Here is a 22,378-nt window from a genome sequence, read left to right as displayed (position 1 = left end):
TAATTCAGAATGAGCTCTAAAGGAGATCAATGTAATCCCCCCCAAGGTCCAGCTGCTCAAGAGCCCTTCTCATATATTAGAGAAGAGAAGAAATAACGGAAAGCAGCAACAGCTCTTGATGAAGGGCAAGAACCCACGGGGGGGGGGGGGCAGCAACTCGGAGCCATGGCACCATGGTAAGCATCTGCAGAAAGAACACCTGTCAAAACTGGATAGCAGTACCATCAGTATGGTGTAGCAGGGGAAAAAGAAGCCTGCATTCCAGGGCCATGGAGGAAAGGGCAGCTGAAAAGCGAGAAGGCACCGGGGGTCCTGCCAGGAGGAGAAAAGTGGGATGTTGCCTCTAGTTGGAGGGAGTCTATCCAGGGCAGCACTATTAGTTATTTGGACTTTCCAGATTCCTGGAGATAGGTGATCCACAGGAAAGAAACGTTTCTCTTAACCTCTCTAGTGACACTGAACTCTTTTTCCTTGTTGGGAGCATTTAGGGCTATAAGCCTAAAGGATTGTTTCTTTCTGTCCCTTTCGGAATGTGGAAGTATTGCTGCAAAAGGAAAAAGAATTTCTTGACTGTGTCTGAACCTTGGGATAAGTTCTTTGTGTCTCCTTTATCTTGCTGAGTAAAACCTGTCTGATGTCCTGATGCTGATAAGAGGAAAATGGCAGACATCCTCTGGCGGGGCTGACATTCATAGATCTTGCCTGGGTAAAGAAAAATGAACCAAAGAAAGAAGTGAGAAGTCCCTAAAATGTACTTTGGTAGGGATTCTCTTACACAAGGGATACCCCAATAAATATTTGTATAATACCTTAAAGGTTTCAAAGCACTTTAAAACATTATTTCAACTCGTCCTAATGACAACTCTGTTAGGTCAGTACTACAGACACTATTTTTTTTAATTTTACAGATGAGGAAAGTCAGACTCAAACAGATTAAGTGACATGTCCATGAGAGGTCAAGTTGAATAATTATTAAAAGTCAGAATTGAGATTTGAAACCAAGTATCTTCTGACTCCAAACTACTGACTATACCCTCTTTCCCGTTGTGCCATACAACATATGTTGGAGCCAAATTGTGGAGGTCCTTTAAAAACAGCTCAAAAATCTTCTGAGAGTCCCTATTACCAAAAAGTGGATACTCTTTCCCTTCCTATTAAAAACTCTTCAGAGTTTGGTAGCATTTCTTGCCTTTCTTTTGTAGCTCCATCTTGTACCACTCCTTTCCATGTACTGACATCTATAAACATCTAGATTCATTAAAGTAATTCTGCTTTTGCATGAACTCACTGGCTAGCCCACTGTCAATTGCAATGCTTGCTTTGTTCCCTCTTCCAAATAAGTGCTTGTTTTTTTAAAAATATCTATTATGTAATTCATTCTGATTTGGAATTATGCACAAAGGGCTTTAAAAGAATTCACACCCTTTGATCCAACCATATCACTGCTGGGTTTGTACCCCAAAGAGATAATAAGGAAAAAGGCTTGTACAAAAATATTTATAGCCATGCTCTTTGTGGTGGCCAAAAATTGGAAAATGAGGGGATGCCCATCAATTGGGGAATGGCTGAACAAATTGTGGTATCTGTTGGTGATGGAATACTATTGTGCTCAAAGGAATAATAAAGTGGAGGAATTCCATGTGAACTGGAAAGACTTCAATGAACTGATGCAGAGTGAAATGAGCAGAACCAGTAGAACATTGTACACAGAAAGTAAAACATTGTGGAACAATCCAATGTAATGGACCTTGCTACTAGTAGCAATGCAGTGGTCCAGAACAATCCTGAGGGATTTATGAGAAAGAACACTATCCACATCCAGAAAGAACTGTGGGAGTAGAAACACAAAAGAAAAAGTTATGACTTATCACTTGTTTATATGACCATATGATCTGGGATTTTGGCTATAAAAGATTGCTCTATCATAAAAATAATAATGTGGAAATAGGTATCAGGTGACAACATTTGTATAACCCAGTGGAATTGCTTGTTGGCTCTGGGAGGGGGAAGGGAGGAGGGGAGGGAAAGAAAATGAATCATATAAGCATGGAAATATGTTTTAAAAAATAAAATCAAAATAAATTAAAATATTAATTTATTGGTTTCTTACAGTTTTCTTTTTAAATTTATTTATTTACTAATTACAGGTAATAAATTTGCACATAAGTTTTCTGAAATTACATGATCCAAATTGTCTGCCTTCCTCCCTTCCCACCTGGAGCTGGCAAGCAATTTGATTTGGGTTATATATGTATTATCATATAACTGCTTACTTATCTGGAGAGGGATTTTTTCAACAGTTAATTGCAAAGGAACAAACAAAGCTCAAAACAAAGCAATAACAAAAACAACTTTTGCAGCAAACTTTTCTGATAAGAAGTTTTGGTAGGGACTGGACCTGTCATTTTGTTGTTATACAGAATTTCTGCTAAGATAGATTGGCATCTTCTCTGGAGCTTACTGCCTTAGAGAGTGCTCTTAAATGATGAAAGCTTTAAGGTATTTGCTGAGAGTCACAGCAATTGTGTGTCAGAAGTGGGACTTGAACTAGGCTTTTTAAATAAAACCCTTACCTTCTGTCTTGGGATCAATATTGTGTATTGGTTCCAAGGCAGAAGAATGGCAAGAGCTAGGTAATAGGGGTTAAGTGACTTATCCTGGGTCGCACAGCTGGGAAGTGTCTGAGTCTGGGTTTGAACTTGGGTCTTCCTGACTCTAGGCCTAACACTAATCCACCTAGTTGCTTCCTTGGTGTAGAGAGGTTAAGTGACTTGTCTAAGGTCCCATAGATAGAATGGTCTGAGGCTGTATTTGAACACATAGCCACAATTGCCTCCTTTTTGTGAACGAAACATTAGTTGCCATGATTTTACCACCATTCAAGTTTTTCACCTGTTAGTACTGTTTTGTTTTGTAATTTGGAATGAATTCATTAATAATTATTAAGTAAAAGTTAATTTCCAAAGCCATTCATTTTTCAATAATATATTTCAATATTCAATAATATAATTCAAAAATAATGGCTAAGAGATATTCTTCTCATTGAGAAAAATTTCAAGCTTGGCCCTGAGCTCAAAAAAGTATAATGAATTTGTTTCTCTTCTTGCTGTGACATGATGGCTATGTGCCGGTCATTAATGTTAAATGAGATGTTGTGGTATAGAAATATGTGTGACTCTCAAAAATCCATAAAGTTATAACTGAATCAGTTAGAGAGCAGCAGGGCCACATGTATCTGTTACAACTGCTCAACTCTAACCCTAATCCTGACTCCAGGCCTAGTGCTCTTTAACCATGGCGACACAGCTGCCTCTATATAGCACCATAAGAAATGACAAGAAACAGATTCAGAGAAACCTGCATGGATTTCCATTAGCTGATGCAGAATGGAGTGAATCTGGGAGACCAATTTACACAATGACCACCATAATAAAAAAGAAAACAATACTGAGTCATGCTTCCTCCCTCTTGGCAGAAAGGTGATGGACTTAGCAGTGAGGTATATGTTTTCTGGCGTAGTCAATATATTAATGTGTTTTGCTTAACTGCTTATCAGTTAGAAAGCAGGACTTCTATTACAGATGGTGTAAATTTGTGGATAGTGACAATGGAGAAAAAAGGAAAAGAAAAGAAAGACCAGGTACTTAATGAAACAATAAAAATGTCCAGGAGAAAGTAGAAGGAAGTTTAGAAAGGGACCGGAAAAAAGATTAATTTTGTTGCTTCTTTGTTTACTACTTACACTAAAAAAAATACAAATACAGGTATCCCTTCCACATGCCGGGGGTTAGGACTTTGGTTCCAGCAATCTGGAAAATCCATGTAAGATTTTTTGGCCCTCCCTTTGTACCAGATGAGAAATCTGATTTTTTTTCTTTTTCTTTTGTGGAGTATTTACAGTACCTTATTGTAAAATTTAGGCTAAGTATTTGGTCATAAACTATATGTATGTTAACATTAAGTAAAATATTATATGAAAAAGACATTTAAAATAAGAAAGGAATGTGAAATTTTTTAAAAAATAAAACAAATCCAAGGAGAATATTACTGAACACACTACATGTGTGACAAAAGACAAGGTATTTTCTAACCTCTGATACAAAACATTTGATAGAATCGGTCAAGAAGAAGTGCTTTGGTCATCTGTGCTTTCTTATTGAACATCCCAGAACACAGGTAGCTGGCATTTGTCCTTTCCATTCAAAGCTTGAGGATTAGCTGCTTTATATATTAGGGCTGTCTTTATGATGAGCCCCACTTAGGACATTGGCACAAAAGATCAGTGTTACCCTATCTCCAGGGCTTGCTTCTCTTCTTGGCTGATGTATGTCCTCCGAGACATTTTTTCCAAATAATACAGTTTCATCAGCACTGAATATCTGTTCCAGTTTGTAGCCTTCCTCTTTAATCAGTTTTCCAGTTTCAGGAAACTCCCTAGCTGCCTCTTGATGGGTCGACATTGCCTCTCTAGTTACAGTACTTTTATATTGCTTAGGCTAAATCTTTTTTTTTTAATTTTAAACTAGCCTTTGCTGGCTTGAAAATCCATCAGAGTAGACCCTTCACCTCCATTTTCCTTTAGGGACTCATATGAGGACTTGGCCTTTTCTCATACAATACCAGAGTCTACTGGAATGCCTTTTTTAAAAATGATTTTGCACCCAAAAGAATGTTACACTTTGTCTGCTAGAGATGTGGATCTCATGGTTTATGCAAATACTTTGCTATTGTTGGTATGGCTGCAGCAACAGCATTTAGGATTTTCTTCTATTTTTTCTTGATATACCTTGATGTCTACTCATCAACACCATATTGGCGAGTGGTGGTCAAATGGTAGCAGCCATTTGCATGAAGGAAGCATATCTAACAATTCCACGTTTTCCTTCCAAGTTCATCCCCTTCCTCTTTTTCTTGGGAGCACTTTCCAAACAACTAGGAACTACTACACTTGGGATCCATGATTTTAATAGAATTTATGGCATTTAAATGACACAAGATATGAGAAACTGGAGCTCCAAAGATCATGGAGAAATGCCACTTGAGAGACTGCCATAGACACACTTGGCATCCCCAAGCCAGTACATAGATCTGCAGTTTTTTACTGTGAATTTAATTTCAAGGGAAAAAAATTGCATAGCTGTTCATTTATGTTATTAAACAGTAAAATAAACAATAAGATGTACTGGTAATATTATACATAGCAGAACATACATTTTATGCATATATGAGTTACTAAATTTTTAAAGATATCTACATTTTTAGCCTTTGTGAGTTAGTTGTCTACTGGCTTTTGTGTATTTTTTTGCAAACTAAACTAACTTTTTACTTATTTTAACTTTAAAAAAGAAATTGCGTATATTTATAGTATTAAAAGTTAAAATATAGGGGGCAGCTGGGTAGCTCAGTGGATTGAGAGCCAGGCCTAGAGACGGGAGGTCCTAGGTTCAAATCTGGCCTTAGACACGTCCCAGCTGTGTGACCCTGGGCAAGTCACTTGACCCCCATTGCTTAACCCTTACCACTCTTCTGCCTTGAGACAGAAGGTAAGGGTTTAAAAAAATTTAAAATATATTGATATTATACAAGTCTAAACATATATTTTATGCATTTCTGAGTTTCTAAACATTTTTCCATGTCAATTGCTGGCCTTTCAGTATTGTTTGCGGTTTCTGCAAAACTCCCCCAGAATTCCCACTTAATTTCTTATGCCAACCTGCAATATTGAAACCATGATGAGGAAAGCTGCAGTGTGAAAGGGATACCTGTACACTTAAAAATAAAAACACAGCACTCTTTAAATAACCAAACTGTGATACATGTTCATGATTTCATGTAAAAGTCTCCTTTCTGGTTTTTTTTTTATGTTGAAATGTTCTTATTTTGGTGTTTGCTAAGTTGAAAATAATAAAGAAAAATTATTTATAGTAAGAGTTGGACTGGAACATTTCCCATGGAACTCTGAGTCTTGGTTAAAGTGGCATCCCTGCAGGACCAGTGGCTTGTGGTTGGTCCCTGTGACTGCTGTCAAAAGTGTCAAAAGTGAATGGCTCCTGAGGTAGGAAGAGTCACCTACTCACTAGGCTACAGAAGGAGACACAAAAACCATTCCTCTCTTTTGTATAAGTCACTTGGGACTCTGTCTTAGACTTCTAGAAATCAGGGAGAGTGGGCCATGGGCCCACTACAAGTTCTACAAGTTCTGGGAGGTGATAATAATAATAATCATATTATTATAGATAACATTGATTTTATTCAGTACTTTTTGTGACCCCATGTAATAGAGCATATCAGTACTATCCACTGGGCTTTCTTGGTAAAGATACTGGAGTGGTTTGTCATTTCTTTCCTTTTTTTTAAACCCTTCTCTTCCATCTTAGAATCAATGCTGTGTATTGATTCCAAGGCAGTAGAGCAGTAAGGGCTAGGCAATGGGGATTAAGTGACTTGCCCAGGGTTACACAGATGGGAAGTGTCTGAGGTCAGATTGGAACCCAGGACCTCATGTCTCTAGGCCTGGCTCTCAATTCACTGAGCCATCCAGCTGCCCCCTATCATTTCTTTATCTAATGAATTAAGACAAACAGAGATGTAGTGACTTGTTTAGAGTCATATAGCTAAGTGTCTGAAGCCAAATTTGAATTCAGGTCTTCCTGATTCCAGACTCAGCCCACTATTCACTGAGCCACCTAGCTGCCTTGTTGATATTAATATAACAACTTAAAGTTTACAAAGCACTTTTTAGATATTACTTGATTTCATTATCACAATGACAACCGTATGATATAGAGACTATGATTATCCCCATTTTAGAAGTGAGGAAAGTAAGTCTAAAAGTGATTAAGTAATTATTCACATAGCTATTAAGACTATAAAGTTGGCCCCAAAGAGATAATAAGAAAAAAGACTTGTACAAGAATATTCATAGCTGTGCTTGTTGAGGTGGCAAAAATTGGAAAATGAGGGGCTGCCCTTCAATTGGGGAATGGCTGAACAAATTGTGGTATCTGTTGGTGATGGAATACTATTGTGCAATAAGGAGTGATGAACTGGAGGGATTCCATGTGAACTGGAAAGACCTCCAGGAACTGATGAAGAGTGGAATAAGCAGAACCAGGAGCACACTGTACACAGAGACTGATACACTGTGGTACAATTGAATGTAATGGACTTCTCTACTAGCAGCAATGCAGTGATCCAGGACATTTCTTAGGGACTTATGAGAAAACACACTGTCCACATCCAGAGGAAGAACTGTGGGAGTAGAAACACAGAAGAAAAACATAGGATTGATCATGTGGTTCAATGGGTATATGATTGTGGATTGTGACTTTAAATGATCTCTCTATTGCAAATATGAATAACACGGAAATAGGTTTTGAACAATGATACATGGAACTGCTTGTTGGCTTTGGGAAGTGGAGGGGTGAGGGAGGAGGGGAGGGAAAGAACATGAATAATGGAACCATGGAAAAATATTCTTTTTTTAAAAAATTAATTTATTTAGTCAATTTAGAACATTATTCCTTGGTTACAAGAATCACATTATTTCCCTCCCACCCCTCCCTTCCCCTTTCCCGCAGCTGATGCACAATTCCACTGGGTATTACATGTGTCCTTGATCAGAACCTATTTCCATGTTGTTGATGTTTGCACTATGTTGATCCTTTATAGTCTACATCCCCAACCATATCCCCCTTGACCCATGTAATTAAGCAATTGTTTTTCTTTGATGTTTCTACTCCCACAGGTTTTCCTCTGAATGTGGATAGTAGTTTTTTCTCATAGATTCCTCATGGAAAAATATTCTAAATTAATTAATTAATTAAAAAAAAGAATATAAAGTTGGATTTGAACTCAGGTTTCTCTGATTCTAAGTCCTATGTTCTAAACCTAATATCTCCTACCTACCCCTAAGAACATGTACTTGCTGAGGATAGCCTGAGACTGGACCTCAAGTCCCTGGATGCTTGTTTTGCTTTTTTTCCCCCCATGAACCCAGTTGACCCTACAGCAATTATGAGAGATAGATGTTTCCAGCCTTGACAGCTTCCTCATGAGTTTAAGAATTATGGAGTTGATGCTGTCTACCCAGTGGGATGAGATTCTTGGAACTACACCGTTTCTCAAAAGATATGGCCATTAGCCTGAAGGATGCTGCAACAGAAAGGCCTAAAAAGCCCAGCCCTTGTCCTGGATGCCCATGAGTTCTTGATCTTATCTGTTGCTTGGACAGTCCACATCTGAGGGGATGAAATAGCATTTTTTTGCAGCTATATCAAGCTGTCTTTACCCCCTGGGAAAAGCATAATAGGAGCGATGGGCATTCTTTCCTGTTTTAAGTGTTTGTTAATGTGCACTTAGGAATCTGGTGTTTGAAATATATCTTATGCCTAAGAAGAAATAGCTACTTTATTTCCAATAGTTACTTACTTTGTACAGTGTGTACTTTCCTAAAAAGGAATTTGTTAATTTTTTTTTGTGGAGATCCCATACATGAATTTTAACCATTCTTTGTCTTACAGATTTTCCCCAGATTTTTGCTCTAGTGTGGTCACAATAAGCCAGAGCATAATAGAAGAGCCTACCTCCTTTCTGAGGGTGAGGCTTGCCCCAGGATAAATGCTGGCCAGCTGGAGCTCAGAATGGGAATCTGTTTTCTGGACTCCACCCTCAGCCTCGGCTTTTATATATAATATATTTTAAATATGCATAATATATCATATACTACAAATATGGATAATATATTATAGCTATGTGTAATATATTACATATATTTAATATTAAAAATAAGTGTGACATATAATATAAATATATATTATTCCTAATATATGCAGATAACGGAGAGACAGAGACAGAGACAGAGACAGAGACAGAGAGAGAGAGAGAGAGAGAGAGAGAGAGAGAGAGAGAGAGAGAGAGAGAGGAGAAAGTAGAAAGATAAGACTACCAAAAAATTCTCAAAGGGCTATTTATGGAGAAAAAGAATTGTTTCAAAAAATTTATTTCTCTTTGGCTACAGAAGGCACAAGTAAGCAAATTAATCTGTAGAAAATGCAGGAGAGACAGATTTTTGGCTCAATCTAAAGGCAAATTTCTAATAATTAAAGTTATCAAAAATTGGAATGGGTTCCTTCAGAAGCATTACAGTCTTTCCCTCCCTAGATAATTTCAGATGAAGGCTGAACAAACAATTATTAGGGCTGTTGTTGAAGAGAATCATACACACACAGACACAGACAAGGCCACACACATACGTTGTTGTTGAGTCTCTTTTCAATCACGTCTGATTCTTCGTGACTACATTTGGGGTGTTCTTGGTAAATATACTGGAGTGGTTTGCTATTTTCTTCTCCAGATCATTTTACAGATTGTAGAAATTGAGGCAAACAGGGTAAGGGTTAAGCTGATTGGCCAGGGTCATACAGCTAGTAACTATCTGAGGCTGGATTTGAACTTGGAAAGATAGATCTTCCTAACTGTAGGCCCAGCTATTTCTCCACTGTACCACCTAGTTGCCCCATTACATATATTTGTAGACATGTATACATGACTATTAATAGAAGTATACATTTACATATGAATATGCACATATTTATAGAAACATTTTATATAAATATATGTATGTATAAAAATATTTACACAAAGGACATTTATATAAATTTATGTCTATATTTATACAATTGGGAATCTATACATATATAATATATGTTTAATTACATATACAGATACATACAAACATATTGTATCTGTGTCTATGTATATGTATATGGTATATGTGTGTCTGTGAATGTCTATATATATATATATATTTTTTTTTTTATTGAATGTGGTGACTTTCTTAATGAGACACAATATAGGACTCTATGCTTCCTCCCCACTACAAGGGTGCTTTGGGGTAAGGCCTAGGGACATACATAGATTACCAATGTGGGCTCCCTAGTGCTGGATCTTACCTGTTTTGGAGTGAATTAGAAAGCCACAAATCTTGGAGGCCATGTAGACCATCTGTGAGTTTGTGTATATACACATATATGTATGCCTTCAACAGCATCCCTAAGAAGTATTCCTCCAAAAACATCTAGCTGAAACTTGAAACAATCTAGTAAGGGAAAAACTGTAATAGCTCCCAAAGGAATCCATTCTACTTCTTGATCCTTTTTTTTTTTTATCAGAAAGTTTGTCTTCAGATTGGGCCAAAAATCTGTTGTTCTGCAACATTTACAGAAGAATTGGTCTGGTTATGTTGTGCCTTTTGTGGCCACGGAGGAACAAGTCTTTTGAAACAACCCCTTTTCCCCCAAACTGACCTTCAAATGCTTTTCTACAGACTAACCTTTTCTCTTTTGGAGAGAGACTCCCTTATTCTAAAGTATCCAATCCCTTCCGCATCCTAATCAACCTCCACTGGACATGTTCCAGCTTCCAGTCCACGTCCTTCTTAAAAGATGGTGTCCACAAAAGGAGAGCTCATAAAATGGAGGGATAGCTGAACAAATTTTGGCAAATGAATGTAGTAAAATTGTATGGTGCTATAAAAATAATAGATATGATGAATTCAGAGGGAAAAAAAAGATGGTGTCCGGAAAGCATGCAATAATCCAGATGTGATCTAACCAGGGCCTAGTACAGCAAGAGTATCCCCTTCCTCCTCCTGGACATTATGTCTGTCTCTTAACATAGCTGAAGATTGCATCAGTTTTTTGGCTGCCATGTTGCCTGTTGACTCATAATGAATTTTCAGGCCACTGAACCCCCAAGCTCTTTTCCATATGAATTGTCATCTAGTCTCCCCCTCTCTCCCCCCTCACCTCATCTTATACTTGGAGAGGTAGGATGGTTTAAAGAATTCTGAACCTGGAAGTCAGTAGAACTATTCACCAGCAACGTGGCAACAGGCACTTAATTGAAGGAAACTTCAATTTCCTCATTTATAAAATGGACTTATTTTTGTATTTTTATCATTTTAAGCCAATCTGATATGTATGTGATGATATCTCATGGTTGTTTTGATCTGAATTTTTCTAATTAATGAAGGTCTAGAGATTTTTTCATAAAAAATAAATAACATATAATGGACATAATAATACTTGCATTTTTTTATTTCATAGGGGGGCATTTTGAGGAAAGTGCTTCGCAAACCTTAAATCTCTACATAAATCATAGAAAGGATGTTTTTAAAAGTCAAATGGAAGAGTATGTTTCTCTTTAATTTTAAATCTTCCCTAACGCCTAACATTCTGCACTCGATTGGCATTTATTATTAAGTATTTGAATTCAACTGAATTGATTCATCCATCATAGGTTATTTGCCCATATTTTTCTCATTGTAATCAGCTGTTCAGTTGCATTTTATGAGATTTGTTCTATAATTTTTAGCCTGATAATTTCCTATTGGGTACTGACTCTGTGAGTCAACATGTTCAACATTCCTGCCAGCATGGTGTCCGTCATCTGCCAATCTGATAAGAATGCTACCTATGCCTTCATCTAAGGCATGGGATGTAACTCCAAATGGTACATCCTTTCTAGACCAATTGAATTACTGAGAGACAGCATGAACCAGTTATATGGTCAATAAATAGAATGTTGGCCTTCTTAGTGAGAAGATCTGGGGTCAAATCCCACCTCAGACATTTAAATACAAACTGTGTAACCTTGGAGAAAGCATCCTAGGTCTGCTTCAATTCCCTCGGTAGAAAAACAAGCAGAGTAATATCACCTACCTTGTAGGCTTACTGTGAGTATGTGAAAGGCTCGACAAACCTTAGAATATTATAGAAACATCTGTTATTATTGTCATCTCCATCATGAAGCCTTTTTCCCATTCCCCAGTCAATAACGACCTTTTTTCATCCTCTAATTTTATAGAGCCTCCTTGCTTTCCACTTTTCTAATGCACTTAAGGTATAACAAAATGCTAACGCTGGGGGGGGGAATTTATGTCATTATACAGGCAAGTCATTTGAGGACCAGCAGTGGTAAATGACTTGCCCAAGGTCATACAGTAGAAATGACTCAAAGCTAGACCTTCTCACTTCAAACTCAGCATTTTTCCTGAAGGACCATTTCATACTTGCCAAACATTATTTTTTTATAGAATGTCCGAGTTGGAAGGGACTTATGTAGCTGTCTGTTCATCTGGTCCCTTATAAAAATACTCTCTCCAACATAATTGAAAAGTGTTAATCTAACCTCTGCAGAAAGATCTCTAAAGAAATGTGGGGGGGGGTGGAACCAATTTTGTGAGTTGTAGCCCTCCCCGTTACTTTGTGAACCCTGAGGGCTTTGAATTTTTCTTAATGCTTGGCATTTTGCATCCAATTGGTGCTTAATAAATGTTTGTTTGACTTTCAATTAACTGAATAATCATAGTTTGTTTCCCATATTTTATTCATTGTTATAAGCAATTCAGTAGATCATAATCTTATTTCCTTAAAAGAAAGTGTCTCTTTAAGACACTTCCTTGAGGTGTTCCATTTACATATTCATATATCATCTCTTAGGGTAGTTTACTTACACAATAAGTAAGCTTATTGGGTGGCTTACTTAATAAAATAAATCTAATTTATTTTCTGTTATTTAATTTATTATATGGTATTTTATGTTGATTCCATTTCAGAGGCCTGAGGGCTGTTTTATATTAATATCTCTTTCAGACATGGTTTTAATTTGAGAGTGGGGGAGGGAGAGTAATTTTCAGAACTCCCTCAACCAATGCAAATTTGCAACTCCTCTGTAGCCTCTAGTCTTAGACAGTTGTCTGGGGCACTGAGTGAGAGGTTAAGCTATTTTGTCCATGGTTGCACAACTAGGTAAGTGGCAGAGGGCTACACTTAAATCCATTCCTCCAGGATGCCCTTTCAATATTGGTTAAAAGCACATCTTGCCCAAATTATTTTATGCAAATGAAGGCAGTACTTTCAGTGATTCTTGGCTGCTTGCTTCTGAAAAAAATTCCTTTTAACTCCAAGTAGACATCGATGAAGCCCCATTCACATGTCTCACGTTGGTGTGGCTTGAAGGTTACACCGAGGGAGGGCAAGGGAGTCTGTTCCTACCAAGCCAAAAAGGCTGAGTCCATGGGCAGGTGATGGACCCCTGTCTGCTTTGTCCTGAGGACCAGCCTAGTTAAGTTCTGAGAGGCTCAGCACCAGTTTGGCTGAGGAGTAATAAGGTTTTCAGCTATGGCAAATCTTGTAGATCATCTCCTTAGTCACAGAAGGGTTGTGATCTGTGAAATCGCACTTTGGTGAAGTATTGCAGAAGCATTTTTCTGGCCAAACTATTTGGCCCAAGCTACAGATTCATAGATTTAGAACTGGAGAGGACTCTAGAGGCTGTCTCCTTCAATTGCTTCACTTTACAGACGAGGAAAACCACGCAGTGGGTGGGTATAAGTAGGCTGCTGCACATTTCCAATGAGGATTTGTGTGTAAAAAGCAGTGTACAAGACTTGATCAAGGACAAACAGAATCAGAGTAGAATGTGGGCCAGTTTTGTAGTGCCAGTGAAGAAAAACAGATATACAACCTGCATATTGGACCAGCATCTAGGAAATACTGACTCTAGGAAGGTCTCTACTCTTTGGGAAGAGATCTCTTTTGGAGCATTGACAGAAGATACAAGCAAGAATTACACAAGATGCAAAGACTTGCATGGGTTCAGGGGATGCCGCATTTTACAACTCCCTCCAAGTCGAAATTCAGGAGTCTGACCTCTACATAGTGTTTCCTAACTACAGCAGCTCATGAATTCCTATAGTACTTTGTGTTTTGCACTGTGTATGTGGGCCTTGCACATAGTATGCCCTTGATAAATGTTTGTTCAAGTGAATAATACATTCATTGTTTCTTGTGTGTTAGCTTTGCTGCCGCCGCTGGATGGAAAACTCAAGAACAGGGGTCCTGTGTTACCGTTCTCTTACATCCCTCCAGTAGCCAGTTCAGGGCTGGGCACTCAGTAGACACCCAATAAATACTGGTTGACTTGAATGGATGAGAAATTGCCAAATATTTTAAGCATCCTGAACTGTGAGTTATTCAGTAGAATATGTAAAGTTAGTTTGCCGAACTCAGCACTGGGTGAAAAGGCAGTCAATAAATACTGGTCCACTCGATGAGGAATAACTAAATCTTTTAAACACGCTAAACTGTAATTTATTCAGTTAGTCATACAAGTCAGTGTGCTTAACTCAGCACTGGGTGAAAAGGGGGTCAATAAATATGGGTTGACTTGCATAGATGAGAAATAAGCAAATTCTCAAAGCATCTTAAACTGTAATTTATCCCGTAGAATCTGGCCCTTAGTGTGCCTAACTCAGCACTGTGAGTGAAAAGGGGTTCGATAAATTCTAGTCGAATTGATGATAAGTCACCCAACATTTTTATCACCCTAAACTCTAATTTATTCAGTAGGTCACATATGTTAGTGTGTTTAACTCGGCACTGATTGGGAAAACACACACACGCACACGCGCGCGCGCGCGCGCACACATACATACACACACACACACTGAAGACTTGGAAGGAAGGAACCCAGAGCCAGAGACAAATGTGCAATTCCTCCCCACGGAGAGCAGCCAAGATTGATTGTGGTTCTAGGAAGCCGGACTCAAGCTTCGGCCCCGCCCCCCCCTCCCCACCTCGGATGGGGAGCGGGCCCTGGGGAAGTCCGTTACTCCAGACGGCTTTAACGGTCAAAGACTCCTCCAATGGAGAGAGACCCAAGCAAGCTTTCTTTTTTTCCTCCCCTTTCCCCCTTTCGAATTCCGGCAGCCCGCTCCCTCAGCCCAACTGGGAGTCCCTCCAAACACATAGAACCCAAGAGTGAGCCGGAGGCTCACGTCGTAGGCTCAAGGTCCCCACTGATTGGCTCGGCCAGGTCCTCCTGCCCTCACGGCGGTAGCTTTCCCAACGCCCCTGACAAGCCCTCCGCCCTCCGCGCCCCCCGCGCCCCCTTCCCTAGCAGCCTTAGCCCCCAATTTCCCCGGGGCGGCCGGTGCGCACGCCCCTTATTCCATTTTCCCTCCCTTCCCCTGGGCAGCCGCGTGCTTGCTGTTGCCTTTTAGTCTGAGCTCAGCCTCCCAATCCGTGTAGGGAGAAAGCAAGCGCGAGAGGGAGAGGAGGAGAAAGAGGAAAAAAGAGAGGCAGAGAGGGAGGGGGTAGAGAGAGAGCGAGAGAGCGAGCGAGCGAGAGAGAGGGAGAGGGAGGAAAAAGAGGGAGGAGGAGGAGGAGGAGGAGAGAGAGACAGAGAGAACGAGAGAGAGGGAGGGGAGGGAAGGAGAGAGCGAAGGGTGTGAAAAGCTCCAGTGAGAGGCCCCGCCGGGAGAAGGGGGCGGGGGCGGGGGCGGGGGCGGAGAGAGGGCGGCGAGGGCGCGGCCTGGGTCACGTGACGGGATTTCAGTGTTTACATTCGGAGCGGGACAAGCCCACGGCTCTGTCCGCCCGTTTGGTCCCTTTCGGTTTCATTTCATTTCCGGTGAGGAGAGGAGCGAAGGAGAGGAGAGAGCGCGAGAGGGAGAGCGAGCGAGCGAGCGAGCGAGCGAACGTGCGAGCCAGCGAGCGCGAGGGGGGAGGGGGAGCTTCCACGAAGCCCGGGAGGCGCCCACAGTGACGGCGCCGCCTGCCCGCCCGCCCGCCTGCTGCCTCCCGGCCTGGCTGCTCGGCTGCCCGGCGCGCGCGGGTTCTGCTGGGCCGGCCGTGAGGCGGCAGCGGCACCAGCGGCAGTCTCCAGTGGCAGCGGGGCCTTCCTTCTCGCTCCCCCGCCTCCTCCTGTCCCCTCCCCCCCCCCTCCGGCTCCCGGTGGCGGGCTCCAGTCCTAGAAGGGGCGACGGGAAGATGGAGGAACTGGTGGTGGAAGTCCGGGGCTCCAATGGCGCTTTCTACAAGGTACTAATGTTCGCTAAAGGGCCCGTTCACTGTTCTCTGCTCCCTCTGGAGCTATTAAGGCTCCCGCCCGGGGTGTCCTGTGTTCCCGGGGCCCCGGCGCGGGCTGCCCGATGCTTTGGGGAGGGACCGACGGGCTGAGGGAGGGCCGGAGGAGGGGCCCAGGGCCTGGCCGTCGCGCGGTCCCCGCGCCTCCCGGAGGCCCCGGGCCCCCGTGGGAACGACCCAGAGGGCTTTTATCCCTCGCACCGATTCTCCCCCCTTTGCCACAGGGGGAGCCCCGGGCAAGGGCGAGCGGGAAGCTGGGACCCCGGGACCCTGGAGCGCGGCGAGAGCGCCGCTCCCTCCTTTTCCTCCCCTCCCCTCCCCTCCTTCTCCGGTCCGTGGGTCTGACTGACCCGTTTCCCCGAAATGCCGCTTTCCCCTAGCCCCAACGGGTTCCCACCGGCGGGGCGGCCGCGCCTGCGGTGCGTGGCTTTGGCGGGGAAGCTTGGCGGGGCGGGCGGGCGGCGGGCGCAGAAGGGGCTTGGCGAGTCGGGCGGGCCTGGGCCTCGGTGCTAGAGGGACTAGCGGCTACTTTTTGGGGCTGCCCTTTGCCCCATAGGGTAGGAACGGGAGGGCGCTTCCCTTGTCCCTGGCACGGGGCTGGGAAGAGCAAAGAGTTGGAGTGAGCGCTCTTGCCTAGAAGAAATCGTTGATTATTGCTTCTCCCTCTCTCTTTGTGCTTTTGAGAACCCTCACATTCTCAGTGAGGTTCCACAAAGAGATCTGGCCAGAACATTTTAAAAAGAAGTGCTTGATTTCTCAGTCCTTGTAGCTGCCGCGCCATGTGCATATTAGGCACTTAAATGCTGCTCGGACTGCGTTGTATTGAATCCTTATAAAAATAACATTAGTATGTTCAGAAAAGATCAAGAGTTCCCTTAAGTATTGGGATGTTCCGGGAAAATAGGTGGTTCTTCCGAAGACATTAGCAACTCTACTTCTTTGTTTTTGCCTCAAGACCTAAATTTATGGAACACAAACTTAAGTAATTTCTTGGATCATAAATGTTTCAAAATACTTTTATTTATGTATTGCAAAATCTATGGCTGAGTAGAAATCTGCTCGTATTTGTGAAGGTACTAAGAATCCTCCCTTGAGATTTTAAAATAGGCATTATTGACTTTATGATTTTTAAAAATATTTTACAGGTTGGTTGAAACCTAATTTTTGAAAGCAAAATACAAGTTAAAAAATAATCCTTTAAGATTTTTTCCTCCCCCCAGGAATGCATTTTAGCAGTCACTGATGCTTACTGCCACTTGATCTGGAATTTTGTGAATCCTCGTTGCTAATTTAATGCTGTAATACCTTGGGGAACTAGTTCTGAAAAGTTTAAATCCCATCGTTAGTAAATATTATCACACGTTTTGATTTCACTAGCTGAGAGTATCCAAGCACAGGGAAAAAAAAAGAATCCTTTTTATTTTCAAACAAGTTCAATAACTGTACAGATAAAGATACCTTTGGCTACTCAAAAAGTGACGTAATTGCCTTAAAAATTCGACAAGTTATACTTTTAAAATATGACTCTTAGATCTCAAGAATAAAAAATTTCATAATTCAGATGTATTGAATGTACTCCCAATAAGGAAAAACAATAGGAAACTGCAACAATTTGGTATTTACTTTTGTGAATAGTTCTTGCTGTTGGTTTCATATTTGACTTTATTAAGACAAAATTTAGTGTGTATGTATATATATATATATATTTATTACGTTTCTATAGCCTGTAACTTCTCCTCCTCTGTGCTGAACAGCTGTATATAGTAAGATTTTCGTTTGTGAGAAGTGCATGCCCTGGAGAATCAGGAGTATCCTCCTTTCTCCTTTGCCTCTCAGTACATATAGTGTAGTAGGGATTATCAGTTTGCTAGAGGTGTCATACTCTTATAGATATTGATCAATATTTGTGAATCATCCCCAATCAAAAAGGGTCTATTGCTTTTTCCAGAAACATGTTACCTGTTTACGGAATTCATAAGTGAAATATAAATATAGATAATGTCTGCTTGAGATTATTTTTGAACAGCATTAGTTTTAATGGAGGAAAGAAGGCCCTATCTGGCTCCAGAGAGGGTGGAAAAGACCTACAACAAAATCCTATAGAAAGATTTCTGTTGTACTTTTTTTAAGTTTTACTTTAACCCCCAAATGATTCGTGTTGATGGAGAAAAGCAGGTAAATGATTGGGGAAAAAATGGAAATTTCTGTATTAATCATAATATTGCTACGTTTCATTAGAAAAAATATAAATGAACTCTTCCCATTATTTGGGGGAGGTTGGTAGGTAGGAAAAAAAGAAAAAAGGTAAGAGATGAGAAGAAAGGAAGACTAAAAAACTAATCTAAAATGAACTAGTCCTGGGAAAGGTATTGAATTTCTTTAGAAAAGCTGCCCCTATCTGAGGAAAATGTGAAAGAAAAGATCCTTTGAAAAATAACAAAATGAGAAAGAATATTTTAGTGTGATGTTTGAATTCAAATTTTAATAACCAAAATTACCCCGTATTTTGAAGGAAGATTTCAAAATCTGTTGAACATATGATTTTGGTTCAAAACTAAATGCAGTTTTTCCAGGCAGCAGCCAGTTTTATACTGTTTTTAGGAACTACCAAAGAGATAGCTGTGCTTACGACATGAATTAGGAAAGTCTCTAAGAAGTACACATTGGGTTTCTTTGGCCTTCATTCTAAATCACTTTAAAGTTAGATTTAGTAGCATTGAGAGCCCTTTGATACTTGAATATTCTTTTCACTAGGAAAAACTTATCCCTCTGTTTGATGTCATTTATGCTTAACTCATTTATATTATAAAAATATTTTGCCCCAAGAATCACTGAGAAAGCCCACCAAAATACATAATTTTCAAGAAGCCCCCCCTTCCCACTTTCTACCCAAATTACCAGGGTCCTTAACTTTTTGTGTGTTTTTTGACAATCTGGTGAAACCTGTAAGTTATTCGCAGAATAATGTTTTAAGTACATTGTGTTAGATAAAAAATATGGGACTAAAAAGAAAATCAGTTATTTTGGAATAATTGCCAAAATTAAAAGAAAAGTTCACAGAGCCTGATAAAGAACTTTTAAAATGTATTAAAGGGAACATGAATGTATTAAATCTCATCCACATATCAAACTTTTATCACTTCAGTTTCCTGTTCCTTGTTCAGTAATAACAGCAATTCATGTATAGCTAACATTTTAAAGCTTCTTGAATACTTTCCTCAGAACACCTCTGGGAAGTAGGTAATGCAAATAAGATTTGCCGATCATTTCTTTAGGGTCAGAGAGATTACATGACTTGTCTAGTGTCATCCTGCTAGTAACATGTCAGAAATTCTGGATCTCGGGTTTCTCCTGACCCTGTCTAGCAATTTTTTATACCAAACCAAGTTGCCTCTAGTTTGTGACTTGGGATGCAGCCGGAGTACTTTGGATAAAGAGTAGAATTCTTTGAACTGAATCTAAAAATCTGTTCTCTGATAATTGTTTATTATACTCAAGCTCAATGATGCGAGACTGGGTTTTATAATCATAATTTTTAAAAAATTGTTTTGGTATTTTCCGAGACTTAATTTGGTGAATATAAGTGAAAAGTTACTTAGACTGTAAGGAGAAAATAAACTTTTGCTAAGACCATTATAGAATTAAAAAAAATCTACATCACATTAGGAACTACTGATGAATTATAATGAAACCTATTTAACATACTATTGTTTTCTTCTAAAAGTCTTTCAGGGTGGTCTTTTCTTCATTAAGTAGAAAAAAAATTGCCTAATTCTAACATCATTTAGTGCACCATGTTTAACTTAATTAACATAATTAAAATAATGCTGCCATTCATATGATGAAGATGATTCTTTTGACCAAAATGAGGGCATGCATCTTGAACAATTTTTATAAGTGTCAATGAATTTCACGGAATCAAGCCTACTCTTATAACTTTCCTTGTGTCTTTATCATGCCCTGTGTATAAGACCAGAGTTACACATACAGACTGGAGCTCTGAAATAATATTTCTCTTTGTCAAGGGAATTGCCTTGAAAATGATAGAGCCTACTGCCTTGCTATCAAGAGCATCTTTTGAACTAAGCAAACTATCATTGATACTGATTAAATACTGGTGAACATAACTACCTTGCTCATCAGAAGGAATAAATTGCATTTAGTTTAGGTTATCTTTTCCTCTGTGGCACTTTGGAAGTGTTAAGTGTTGGTGAAGCACTTGATTGTTTAGTGCCCCTTAGGTTTTCTACTTCCTCCATAGGAGATAGCATTTGGTACTATGTGAACTTTTTTATTCCTGGCCATTTTCTTTTAGAATCACAGACTGTTAGGTTTGTGAAAATGACTTCTACATTGTCATCCAATTTGTTCCCGATAGAGGTAGGAAGGAAGACTTACATTTTCTTGCCTTCCAGTCCATTGCTTATCTCACTACGCTCACCATACTAACATTCTTTTAATTTTTTATCTGAAGTCTTATTGCTGTAAGTCTTTTTTAGGTTTGGGGGGAAAAGTATAAGCATAGCTAGAAATCTTCACCCTACCACTGCTGCCAAATTTTGCTTTAGCATTCAATTGTTAGATTAAAAATTCATAATGATACTGGTATTAGTTTTAAAATATTTCATCATAATTTTTCCACAGGATACTATATGGGTGAGAGTGGTCCAGAGACGACTTGGGTTTGTTTTGTGTGCCTTGGAATATGCAGTGGAAAACTGAGTTCATTTAAAAAAAGAGCAAAAAAAAATTCAAAAAAGCAAAACACTAAGTATTTATAATGTGCCACAGGATGGACCACAATTAGAAGTTCTCTTGTGTTGATTGTATTCTCCCCTTTTCAGCTATTCATCCTCTTAAAAAGTGTTTTAATCCATGATCAAGGTGTGACTGTATAGAATAGTGAAACTTGTTTTCATGTGTCTTGTGAAATGTCTTTACTTTATTGTGATTACATACATATGAGAGAGAGAGAGAGAACATTCAATTTGTAGTCTAGAGATCTGGGCATAAGACCTGTTTTTGGTATTAGCTAGGGGAATAAACAGGCTACTTTACCTTCTCAGTTTCCTTATCTTGAAAATGAAGTTAATAAAAATACTTCCCCTGCCCTATCTCAAAGGACTGCTATAAAGAAAATCAAACTTTAAGTCTTTAAAAAGCACTATCAAAGTGTAAACTATTATTCTGCATCCTTATTCTCTCACCCATAGGTTCCCAACCTCTTGGTGGTGAAAACTCTTGACTTTTCCTCAGAGTAATATTTTAAATATGTAAAATAAAACATACGTTTATAAATAAAACCAGTTATATTGAAATATAGTTATCAAAATAGGTCATCCTTTGTAAGACTGCTTAATTTTTATTCCAGTTCCATTGCATTAGTCTCTTATGAAGACTATTACAAGGTACCGTTTTCTAGGAGAAAAAACTATGATATAAAAATTGTTTTTAGTAAATGAAGGCACCCTAATCATAATGACAGAATGATATTGTTCTTTGAAAATTTTCCCCCCAGACATTGCTATGGGTTTGCATTAAGGTGTCCAAAGTTTTCTTCATATTTAGCCCCACTTGTACGTGAGACAGTTCACTAGAAAAAGGGTACATGCCATAACCATGAAAGAGGCTTTTTCACCTGGAGGGTGGTGCCTTGGGCTGACCAGCTTCAGTATTACTCCCATTTCTGTTTTCTTCCTTTCCTCTTTTTCCCCCCTTTTTTCAGCTATAAAAAGAATATCTTTCTAGTAATCACATAGCTTACTTATATGCTTGGATATATTTTCTTCACAATGACTATGAGTCCTTTGTTGGATTTATATTGTAGTTGCCTTGTAATGGAAATATATCATCATGTAGCTCAAATTTCATTCTTTACATCTTGGTCCAGATTCATTAAGATTCTGAATCTCAGGATTCAGTATCTTGTACAGAAACAACCCTCTTTTATATTTGTATTTTAATGTTTATAACCTTTATGTTTTTAAAGGTTTTATTGATGTCTTTTATTTTTATATTACCTTCATTTCCAAATACATCCTCCTCCTCCTTCTGATAGCCTTTCTTTATAATAGAAGAAAACAGGCAATTTAGCAAGATTAGGCAACATATTGACCAAGTGTGATGTTATAAACAAAATTTCACACCTGTGGTTCCCTACCTCTGAAATGAAAGGGGGGGATATGCCTTCTAGTTTCTTCTTTGGAGCCAATTATGGTCATTATAATTTCAAAGCATTCAGTTTCATTTGTTTTTCTTTTTTTAGTTATGCACATTGTTTTCCTAGTTTTCTTTATTTTACTTTTCTCCAGTTCATGTAACTTTCATGATGTTTCTGTGTTCTTCATATCCATTGTTTCATACAGTAGAGTAGTATTACATCATATTACTATTCCACAATTTGTTTGCCTGTTCCTCAGCAGATCAGCATTTAATTTCTTTCTCTT

At 39.4% G+C, this 22,378-nt stretch overlaps 1 protein-coding gene across 17 annotated transcripts in view; it reads left to right on the top strand.

Annotated features, from left to right (window-relative positions):
- The first annotated feature begins 15,351 nt into the window (after window positions 1-15,351).
- The window catches only part of FMR1 (fragile X messenger ribonucleoprotein 1), a 62,430-nt gene continuing 55,403 nt past the window's right edge, over window positions 15,352-22,378 (top strand). For 16 of the 17 annotated variants that reach the window (XM_007507255.3, XM_056808995.1, XM_056808994.1 and 13 more), the window contains exon 1: window positions 15,373-15,887. In XM_007507255.3, the coding sequence (XP_007507317.1) occupies window positions 15,837-15,887 (51 nt within the window). In that variant the 5' untranslated portion in view covers window positions 15,373-15,836. Of the gene's footprint in view, window positions 15,888-22,378 lie in introns of all 17 variants that reach the window. The other variant, XM_007507245.3, reaches the window with a different exon arrangement.

The sequence above is a fragment of the Monodelphis domestica genome, chromosome X (genome assembly GCF_027887165.1).
Source record: "Monodelphis domestica isolate mMonDom1 chromosome X, mMonDom1.pri, whole genome shotgun sequence".
Taxonomy (NCBI): Eukaryota; Metazoa; Chordata; class Mammalia; order Didelphimorphia; family Didelphidae; genus Monodelphis; species Monodelphis domestica.
Note: the sequence above shows the minus strand (reverse complement) of the source record. Positions and strands in the feature narration are given on the sequence as shown.